The following is a 12,500-nucleotide window of genomic DNA, read 5'->3' on the forward strand; positions in this document are numbered from 1 at the left end:
AGAGAGCGGAGAGGGGGAACAGACGAGAGAGAGGGGGGGACAGAGGAGAGAGAGTGGGGGGACAGGGGAGAGAGAGGGGGGACAGGGGAGAGAGAGGGGGACAGAGGAGAGAAGGGGGGGACAGAGAGCGGAGAGGGGGGAACAGAGGAGAGAGAGGGGGGGACAGAGGAGAGAGAGGGGGGGACAGAGGAGAGAGAGGGGGGACAGAGGAGGGAGAGGGGGGACAGAGGAGAGAGAGGGGGGACAGAGGAGAGAGAGGGGGGACAGAGGAGAGAGAGGGGGGACAGAGGAGAGAGAGGGGGACAGAGGAGGGAGAGGGGGACAGAGGAGAGAGAGGGGGAACAGAGGAGAGAGAGGGGGAACAGAGGAGAGAGAGGGGGGAGACAGAGGAGGGAGAGGTGGGACAGAGGAGGGAGAGGGGGGACAGAGGAGAGAGAGGGGGAACAGAGGAGAGAGAGGGGGAACAGAGGAGAGAGAGGGGGAACAGAGGAGAGAGAGGGGGAACAGAGGAGAGAGAGAGGGGGGACAGAGGAGAGAGAGGGATGGATTGTGGAAAGATGGGCATTGGAATAAACTAGTAGTTGAAAGAAAGATCAACACGTTAGTAGTTTAACTGTTTATTTACCTGCTCATTATGCTTGATATCTGTTCTGTTTCACAGAAATGGGAGAGCTACAATCCAGAGGTATGAAACACTACACTACACACACACACTACACACACTACACACACTACACACACTACACTACACTACACACACACACTACACACACTACACACACTACACACACTACACACACTACACTACACACACTACACTACACACACTACACACACTACACACACTACACACACTACACACACTACACACACTACACACACTACACACACTACACACACTACACACACTACACTACACACACACACTACACACACTACACACACTACACTACACACACTACACTACACACACTACACACACTACACACACTACACTACACTACACACACACACTACACACACTACACACACTACACACACTACACACACTACACTACACACACTACACTACACACACTACACACACTACACACACTACACACACTACACACACTACACACACTACACACACTACACACACTACACACACTACACACACTACACACACTACACACACTACACACACACACACACACACACTACACACACTACACACACTACACACACTACACACACTACACACACTACACACACTACACACACACACACACACACTACACTACACACACTACACACACACACACTACACACACTACACACACTACACCACACTACACACACACACTACACACACTACACACACTACACCACACACACTACACTACACACACTACACACACTACACACACTACACACACCACACACACTACACACACTACACACACTACACACACTACACACACTACACTACACTACACACACACACTACACACACTACACACACTACACACACTACACACACTACACACACTACACACACTACACACACACTACACACACTACACTACACACACACACTACACACACACACACTACACACACTACACACACTACACACACTACACACACTACACACACTACACCACACTACACACACACACTACACACACTACACACACTACACTACACACACCACACTACACACACTACACACACTACACACACTACACTACACACACACACTACACTACACACACTACACACACTACACACACTACACACACTACACACACTACACACACTACACTACACTACACACACACACTACACACACTACACACACTACACTACACACACTACACACACACACTACACACACTACACACACACTACACACTACACACACTACACACACTACACACACACACTACACACACTACACTACACAACACACACACACTACACACACTACACACACTACACACACACAACACACACACTACACACACTACACACACTACACACACTACACACACACACACTACACACACTACACACACACACTACACACACTACACACACTACACACACTACACACACTACACACACAACACACACTACACACACTACACCACACACTACACACACTACACACACTACACACACTACACACACTACACACACACACTACACACACTACACACACTACACACACTACACACACACACTACACACACTACACACACTACACACACTACACACACTACACACACACACTACACACACACTACACACACACACTACACACACTACACACACTACACACACTACACACACACACACACTACACACACTACACACACTACACACACACACTACACACACTACACACACTACACACACTACACACTACACACACTACACACTACACACACTACACACACTACACACACTACACACACTACACACACTACACACACTACACACACTACACACACTACACACACACTACACACACACACACACTACACACACTACACACACTACGCACACTACGCACACTACGCACACTACGCACACTACGCACACCACGCACACTACGCACACTACGCACACTACGCACACTAAGCACACTACTCACACTACGCACACTACGCACACTACGCACACTACGCACACTACGCACACTACGCACACTACGCACACTACGCACACTACGCACACCACGCACACTACGCACACTACACACACTACACACACTACACACACACACTACACACACTACGCACACTACGCACACTACGCACACTACGCACACTACACACACTACACACACTACACTACACACACTACACACACTACACACACTACACACACACTACACACTCTACACACACTACACACACTACACACACACTACACACACTACACACACACACTACACACACACTACGCACACTACGCACACTACGCACACTACGCACACTACACACACTACACACACTACACACACACTACACACACTACACACACTACACACACACTACACACACTACACACACTACACACACACACTACACACACTACACACACTACACACACTACACACACACTACACACACTACACACACTACACACTACACACACTACACACACTACACACACTACACACACACACTACACACACTACACACACTACACACACACACTACACACACACACACTACACACACTACACACACACTACACACACTACACACACTACACACACACACTACACACACTACACACACACAGTCGACTAATAGTGTCATCGAGTTTCTGACCACAAAGTTGTCCTTCTCCTTCTGTTTCTCTGAGACTGTGGTCTCCCATGAACCTCATAGTTTTCCTTCTCCTTCTGAGAAAAGGGAAGCAAGAATAAATTGAGAAGGAAGGCGGAGGAGAGGGGAGGAGAGGGGAGGAGGGGGATGGAGGGGGAGGAGAGGGGAGGAGGGGGATGGAGAGGGGAGGAGAGGGGAGGAGGGGGATGGAGAGGGGAGGAGAGGGGAGGAGAGGGGAGGAGGGGGATGGAGAGGGGAGGAGAGGGGATGGAGAGGGGAGGAGAGGGGAGGAGGGGGATGGAGAGGGGAGGAGAGGGATGGAGAGGGGAGGAGAGGGAGGGATGGAGAGGGGAGGAGAGGGGGATGGAGAGGGGAGGAGAGGGGATGGAGAGGGGAGGAGAGGGGAGGAGGCGGAGGAGAGGGATGGAGGGGGGAGGAGGGGGATGGAGAGGGGAGGAGAGGGATGGAGGGGGGAGGAGAGGGGAGGAGGGTGATGGAGAGGGATGGAGAGGGGAGGCGAGGGGAGGAGGGGGATGGAGAGGGGAGGAGAGGGATGGAGAGGGGAGGAGAGGGGAGGAGGCGGAGGACAGGAATGGAGAGGGGAGGAGAGGGGAGGAGAGGGATGGAGACGGGAGGCGAGGGGAGGAGGGGGATGGAGAGGGGAGGAGAGGGATGGAGAGGGGAGGAGAGGGGAGGAGGCAGAGGACAGGAATGGAGAGGGGAGGAGAGGGGAGGAGAGGGATGGAGAGGATTGGAGGAGAATGGAGACGTGTCATTCATATATAGAAGCAGTAACAGAACCAGGTAGAGGAGCATCTCTGTTTGCTAATAGAACCAGACATACACAACAAGCAGAATGAGAGAGGGAGAGGGAGAAAGAGAGGGATAGTTTAATGTGAGAGAACGAGTGTTAGCTTCTTTGTGGGAGAGAGAGAGGTGGGTAGACATTTTGACGGGGTGGCGGAGGGTGAGAAAAAAGCGAGAGGGAGATGTTTTCTGTGTGAGTAAAGTTATGATGATCAGTAACCTGGACAAACTGAGGTGACGAAGTTGTTACAGACGTTAACAGCGCTGGAAAAAGGACCCAATTTGTCATACTTGAGTAAAAGTAAAGATACCTTAAATAGAAAATGACTCAAGTAAAAGTCACCCAGTAAAATACTACTTGAGTAAAAGTATTTGGTTTTAAATATACTTAAGTATCAAAAGTAAAAGTACAAATAATTAAAAATTCCTTAAATTGAAGCAAACCAGACGTCACAATTTCCTTGTTTTTTATTTTCTCGGATAGCCAGGGTCACACTCCAACACTCAGACATCATTTATAGATAGCCAGGGTCACACTCCAACACTCAGACATCATTTATAGATAGCCAGGGTCACACTCCAACACTCAGACATCATTTATAGACAGCCAGGGTCACACTCCAACACTCAGACATCATTTATAGATAGCCAGGGTCACACTCCAACACTCAGACATCATTTATAGATAGCCAGGGTCACACTCCAACACTCAGACATCATTTATAGACAGCCAGGGTCACACTCCAACACTCAGACATCATTTATAGATAGCCAGGGTCACACTCCAACACTCAGACATCATTTATAGATAGCCAGGGTCACACTCCAACACTCAGACATCATTTAAACACCAAGCATTTGTGTTTAGTGAGTCCTCCAGATCAGAGGCAGTAGGGACGACCCCCATAGTAAACTATACACCCTGGTCTCTACTATAACCCCCATAGTAAACTATACACCCTGGTCTCTACTATAACCCTCATAGTAAACTATACACCCTGGTTTCTACTATAACCCCCATAGTAAACTATACACCCTGGTCTCTACTATAACCCCCATAGTAAACTATACACCCTGGTATCTACTATAACCCCCATAGTAAACTATACACCCTGGTCTCTACTAACCCTGGTCTCTACTAACCCTGGTCTCTACTATAACCCCCATAGATACTAACCCTAAGTGCATTCACACAACCCCCACATACACACACAACAACCCCCACAGTAGCACTACTTCTCTAGAAACTCTGTCCTTCTCCTCAAGAAACCACATGACTGACCCCCCCCTCCAGATACCTCCTCCCAGCCGCTCTTCTCTTGGCACTGGTGGTATGTTGTCATGGCGATAGCTGTTGCCGTGGCGCTAGCAGTCCTAATGGCAGTGTATGTTGCCAAACTACGTCGGAAGGAGACGCGCTTTGGGTGAGTAGGTTCCTCAGTCTCCCAGGAGGAGGGGGTGTGTGTGTGTGTGTGTGTGTGTGTGTGTGTGTGTGTGTGTGCGTGTGCGTGTGTGTGTGTTTGACGTAATGGTAAATGTCATGTATTAGCTAAGAACACAGGGTTTTTCTCTTTGTGTCAGCGTGCATTCTGGGGCGTGTAGAATGACTCTGTAGCCCATCTGTTATAAAACTCTATGGATTCTGACATATTGGAGAAAGGCTCTACAGCTGTGTTTGTGCATCTGGCTGCAGGTGTGTGTGTGTGTGTGTGTGTGTGTGTGTGTGTGTGTGTGTGTGTGTGTGTGTGTGTGTGTGTGTGTGTGTGTGTGTGTGTGTGTGTGTTTGACTTCATGGAATCTGTCAAGCCTAGAATGCAGGGTTATTTTCTTCAGTTCTTAATGCATTCTGCAGCATCTGGAGAGTCTATAACCCATCTGGAGAGTCTATAACCCATCTGGAGAGTCTATAACCCATCTGGAGAGTCTATATAACCCATCTGGAGAGTCTATATTACCCATCTGGAGAGTCTATAACCCATCTGGAGAGTCTATATAACCCATCTGGAGTGTCTATATAACCCATCTGGAGTGTCTATAACCCATCTGGAGTATCTATATAACCCATCTGGAGAGTCTATAACCGATCTGGAGTGTCTATAACCATCTGGAGAGTCTATAACCCATCTGGAGAGTCTATAACCCATCTGGAGAGTCTATAACCATCTGGAGAGTCTATAACCCATCTGGAGTGTCTATATAACCCATCTGGAGAGTCTACAACCCATCTGGAGTGTCTATATAACCCACCTGGAGAGTCTATAACCCATCTGGAGAGTCTATAACCCATCTGGAGAGTCTATTACCCATCTGGAGAGTCTATTACCCATCTGGAGAGTCTATTACCCATCTGGAGAGTCTATAACCCATCTGGAGTGTCTATATAACCCATCTGGAGAGTCTATAACCATCTGGAGTGTCTATAACCCATCTGGAGAGTCTATAACCATCTGGAGTGTCTATAACCCATCTGGAGAGTCTATAACCCATCTGGAGAGTCTATAACCCATCTGGGGAGTCTATAACCCATCTGGAGTGTCTATAACCCATCTGGAGTGTCTGTAACCCATCTGGAGAGTCTATATAACCCATCTGGAGAGTCTATAACCCATCTGGAGTGTCTGTAACCCATCTGGAGAGTATATAACCCATCTGGAGAGTCTATAACCCATCTGGAGAGTATATAACCCATCTGGAGAGTCTGTAACCCATCTGGAGAGTCTATAACCATCTGGAGAGTATATAACCATCTGGATAGTCTATAACCCATCTGGAGTGTCTATATAACCCATCTGGAGAGTCTATAACCCATCTGGAGAGTCTACAACCCATCTGGAGTGTCTATAACCCATCTGGAGAGTCTATAACCATCTGGAGAGTCTATAACCCATCTGGAGAGTCTATAACCCATCTGGAGAGTCTATAACCATCTGGAGAGTCTATAACCCATCTGGAGTGTCTATATAACCCATCTGGAGAGTCTACAACCCATCTGGAGTGTCTATATAACCCACCTGGAGAGTCTATAACCCATCTGGAGAGTCTATAACCCATCTGGAGAGTCTATAACCCATCTGGAGAGTCTATTACCCATCTGGAGAGTCTATAACCCATCTGGAGAGTCTATAACCCATCTGGAGAGTCTATAACCCATCTGGAGAGTCTATATAACCCATCTGGAGAGTCTATAACCCATCTGGAGAGTCTATATAACCCATCTGGAGAGTCTATATAACCCATCTGGAGAGTCTATAACCCATCTGGAGAGTCTATATAACCCATCTGGAGAGTCTATAACCCATCTGGAGAGTCTATATAACCCATCTGGAGAGTCTATATAACCCATCTGGAGAGTCTATAACCCATCTGGAGAGTCTATAACCCATCTGGAGAGTCTATAACCCATCTGGAGTGTCTATAACCCATCTGGAGATTCCAGAACCCATTTGGAGACTCTGGAACCAATCTGTTTTGGTCAGACTCAGATTCCTTCACAATACAGAAATCTACTTCTTCAGCTGTGTTTGTCCATCTGACTGCAGGTGTGACAACTGATTTATGTTTCTATGTATGTGTGTGTGTGTGTGTGTGTGTGTGTGTGTGTGTGTGTGTGTGTGTGTGTGTGTGTGTGTGTCATAACAGGGAAGCGTTTGAGCCCATGATGGAGAGTGGAGAGCTGGTGGTGAGGTACAGAGCACGACGTACATACAGCCGCAGGACCACTGAGGCCACATGTGAGTCCCTCTGTCTGTCTACACCTGTCCCTCTGTCTGTCTACACCTGTCCCTCTGTCTGTCTACACCTGTCCCTCTGTCTGTCTACACCTGTCCCTCTGTCTGTCTACACCTGTCCCTCTGTCTGTCTACACCTGTCCCTCTGTCTGTCTACACCTGTCCCTCTGTCTGTCTATACCTGTCCCTCTGTCTGTCTATACCTGTCCCTCTGTCTGTCTACACCTGTCCCTCTGTCTGTCTACACCTGTCCCTCTGTCTGTCTACACCTGTCCCTCTGTCTGTCTACACCTGTCCCTCTGTCTGTCTACACCTGTCCCTCTGTCTGTCTACACCTGTCCCTCTGTCTGTCTACACCTGTCCCTCTGTCTGTCTACACCTGTCCCTCTGTCTGTCTACACCTGTCCCTCTGTCTGTCTATACCTGTCCCTCTGTCTGTCTATACCTGTCCCTCTGTCTGTCTATACCTGTCCCTCTTTGTCTACACCTGTCCCTCTGTCTGTCTATACCTGTCCCTCTGTCTGTCTACACCTGTCCCTCTGTCTGTCTACACCTGTCCCTCTGTCTGTCTACACCTGTCCCTCTGTCTGTCTACACCTGTCCCTCTGTCTGTCTACACCTGTCCCTCTGTCTGTCTGTCTACACCTGTCCCTCTGTCTGTCTATACCTGTCCCTCTGTCTGTCTATACCTGTCCCTCTGTCTGTCTATACCTGTCCCTCTGTCTGTCCATACCTGTCCCTCTGTCTGTCCATACCTGTCCTATATCTGTCTGTCTATACCTGATCCTAGATCCTACCTACCTGATCCTAGAGCAGTGGAAGATGAGCGTCTCTCTACATGTCCTTACATGTAACTGACCTCAGGATATATATAGCTAGATGGATGGAGTCTCCCTGTCAACTTGCCTGCTTTTCTCTGACATATAGCTGACACCAGAGATGGAAACAAGCCTGCCCCAACACATACTCATCCATTGATAGAAACAGTACTATTCCAACATACTGCATACAGTATACTGTATCACCTATACAATACTACATACCTACTGTATACTGAACCACCTTTACAATACTACATACCTACTGTATACTGAACCACCTTTACAATACTACATGCCTACTGTATACTGAACCACCTTTACAATACTACATGCCTACTGCATACTGAACCACCTTTACAATACTACATACCTACTGTATAATATACAATACTACATACATACTGTATACTATACCACCTATACAATACCACACACATACTGTATACTAAACCACCTTTACAATATGACATACATACTGTATACTATACAATACTACATACATACTGTATACTATACCACCTATACAATACCACACACATACTGTATACTAAACCACCTTTACAATATGACATACCTACTGTATACTATACAATACTACATACATACTGTATACTATACCACCTATACAATACCACACACATACTGTGTACTATACAATACCACATGCATACTGTACACTATACAATACTACATACATACTGTATACTATACCACCTATAAAATACTACATACATACGGTATACTATACAATACTACATGCATACTGTATACTATACACTACTACATACATAGTGTATACTATATCACCTATACAATACTACATACATAATGTATACTATACAATACTACATGCATACTGTATACTATATAATACTACATACCTACTGTATTCTATACCACCTATACAATACTACATACATACTGTATACTAAACCACTTTTACAATACTGCATACATACTGTATACTATACAATACCACACACATACTGTACACTAAACCACCTATACAATACTACATACATACTGTATACTATACCACCTATACACTACTACATATATACTGTATACAGTATACTGTATCACCGATACAATACTACATACCTACGGTTTATTGAACTACCTTTACAATACTACACAAATACTGTATACTATACAATACTACATACACACGGTATACTATACCACCTATACAATACTACATACACACTGTATACTATATCACCTATACAATAGTACATACATACTGTACACTATACACTACTACATACATACTGTATAATATACCACCTATACAATACTACATACATACTGTATACTATACCACCTATACAATACTACATACATACTGTATACTATATCACCTGTACAATACTACATTCATACTGTATACAATATCACCTATACAATAGTACATACATACTGTACACTATACACTACTACATACATACTGTATAATATACCACCTATACAATACTACATACATACTGTTTACTATACCACCTATACAATACTACATACATACTGTATACTATACCAACTATAAAATACTACATACATACTGTATACTATACCACCTATACAATACTACATACATACTGTATACTAAACAACCGTTACAATACTACATACATACTGTATACATTATACTGTATCACCGATACAATACTACATACCTACTGTTTATTGAACTACCTTTACAATACTACACACATACTGTATACTATACAATACTACAAACATACTGTATACTATACCACCTATACAATACTACATTCATACTGTATACTATATCACCTATACAATACTACATTCATAATGTATACTATACCACCTATAAAATACTACATACATACTGTATACTATACCACCTATACAATACTACAGACATACTGTATACTATACCACCTATACAATACTACACACATAATGTGTACTATATCGCCTATACAATACTACATTTATACTGTATACTATACAATACTACATACATACTGTATACTAAACCACCTATACAATACTGCATACATACTGTGTACTATATCACCTATACGATACTACATTCATACTGTATACTATACAATACTACATACATACTGTATAATATACACTACTACATACATACTGTATACTATACCACATGTACAATACTACATTCATACTGTATACTATAAAATACTACATTCATACTGTATACTATACAATACTACATAGATACTGTATGCTATACCACCTATACATTACTACATTCATACTGTATACCATACAATACTACATACTGTATACTACACCTCCTATACAATACTGCATTCATACTGTATACTATAGAATACTACATACATACTGTATGCTATACCTGTATAGTGTTTACCCTCTTTGCCTGTGACTGCTTGGCCTAACACAGTGCATCACTGTCCTATAGAGGAGCATGTATGAGGACAGGACAGTATAATAACCAGGGTATGTTTTTAGCTGAATCCACCCAAAGATAAGCTGAGCTTAGCATTAATACATTCTCTGTCTGCAGCTGGAAACACCCCTCTTACAGCCAAGTACCGTACAATATAGTACAGTAGAGTACAGTGTAGTACAGTATAGTACAGTAGAGTACAGTACAGTGGAATAGAGTACAGTATAGTACAGCACAGTATAGTACAGCACAGTATAATACAGTATAGTACAGTGTAGTACAGTATAGTACAGTGTAGTACAGTATAGTACAGTAGAGTAGAGTATAGTGCAGTACAGTAGAGTACAGTACAATAGAGTCCAGTAGAGTACAGTAGAGTACAGTATAGTGCAGTACAGTATAGTACAGTATAGTAGAGTAGAGTACAGTATAGTATAGTATAGTACAGTACAATAGAGTACAGTAGAAAACAGTACAGTAGAGTACAGTGGAATAGAGTACAGTATAGTACAGTGCAGTAGAGTACAGTATACTACTATACAGTAGAGTACAGTAGAATAGAGTACAGTATAGTATAGTACAGTATAGTACAGTATAGTACAGTACAGTAGAGTACAGTATAGTAGAGTACAGTAGAGTACAGTATAGTAGAGTACAGTAGAAAACAGTACAGTAGAGTACAGTAGAAAATAGTACAGTAGAAAACAGTACAGTAGAGTACAGTAGAAAATAGTACAGTAGAAAACAGTACAGTAGAGTACAGTAGAAAATAGTACAGTAGAAAACAGTACAGTAGAAAACAGTACAGTAGAGCACAGCACAGCAGAGTACAGCAGAGTATAGCGGAGTACAGTCGAGTATAGTACAGTATAGTAGAGCACAGTATAGTAGAGTACAGTACAGTATAGCACAGTATAGAAGAGAACAGCATAGTAGAGTACAGTGCAGTATAGTACAAAAGAGTATAGTAGAGTGCAGCAGAGTGGAGCACAGTATAGTAGAGTACAGTGCAGTAGAGCACAGTATAGTAGAGTACAGTAGAGTATAGTACAGTATAGAAGAGAACAGTATAGTAGAGTACAGTTGAGTATAGTAGAGTACAGTACCCTAGAGTACAGTACAGTGAAGTAGAGTATAGTAGAGTACAATACAGTATAGTAGAGTGCAGTACAGTAGAGCACAGTATACTAGAGTACAGTACAGTAGAGTACAGTATAGTAGAGTACAGCATAATAGAGTGCAGTATAGTAGAGTGCAGTACCATAGATTACAGTAGAGTGCAGTACAGTATAGTAGAGCACAGTATAGTAGAGTACAGTACAGTATAGCACAGTATAGAAGAGAACAGCATAGTAGAGTACAGTGCAGTATAGTACAAAAGAGTATAGTAGAGTGCAGCAGAGTGGAGCACAGT

The 12,500-nt window shown here is 44.0% G+C and overlaps 1 protein-coding gene across 2 annotated transcripts in view; it reads left to right on the forward strand.

The window, feature by feature from the left end:
• LOC106591056 (tyrosine-protein kinase receptor UFO) overlaps positions 1 to 12,500 on the forward strand; it is a 99,592-nt gene that overhangs the window by 51,271 nt on the left and 35,821 nt on the right. For both annotated transcript variants that reach the window (XR_006771251.1, XM_045724885.1), the window contains exons 9-11: positions 662 to 685; positions 5,425 to 5,554; positions 7,770 to 7,861. Coding sequence is in view for 1 of the 2 variants with exons in the window: in XM_045724885.1 (XP_045580841.1) it covers positions 662 to 685; positions 5,425 to 5,554; positions 7,770 to 7,861 (246 nt within the window). In the remaining variant the exon portion in view is untranslated. The remainder of the gene's footprint in view (positions 1 to 661; positions 686 to 5,424; positions 5,555 to 7,769; positions 7,862 to 12,500) is intronic.

The sequence above is a fragment of the Salmo salar genome, chromosome ssa09 (assembly GCF_905237065.1).
Source record: "Salmo salar chromosome ssa09, Ssal_v3.1, whole genome shotgun sequence".
NCBI lineage: Eukaryota > Metazoa > Chordata > Actinopteri > Salmoniformes > Salmonidae > Salmo > Salmo salar.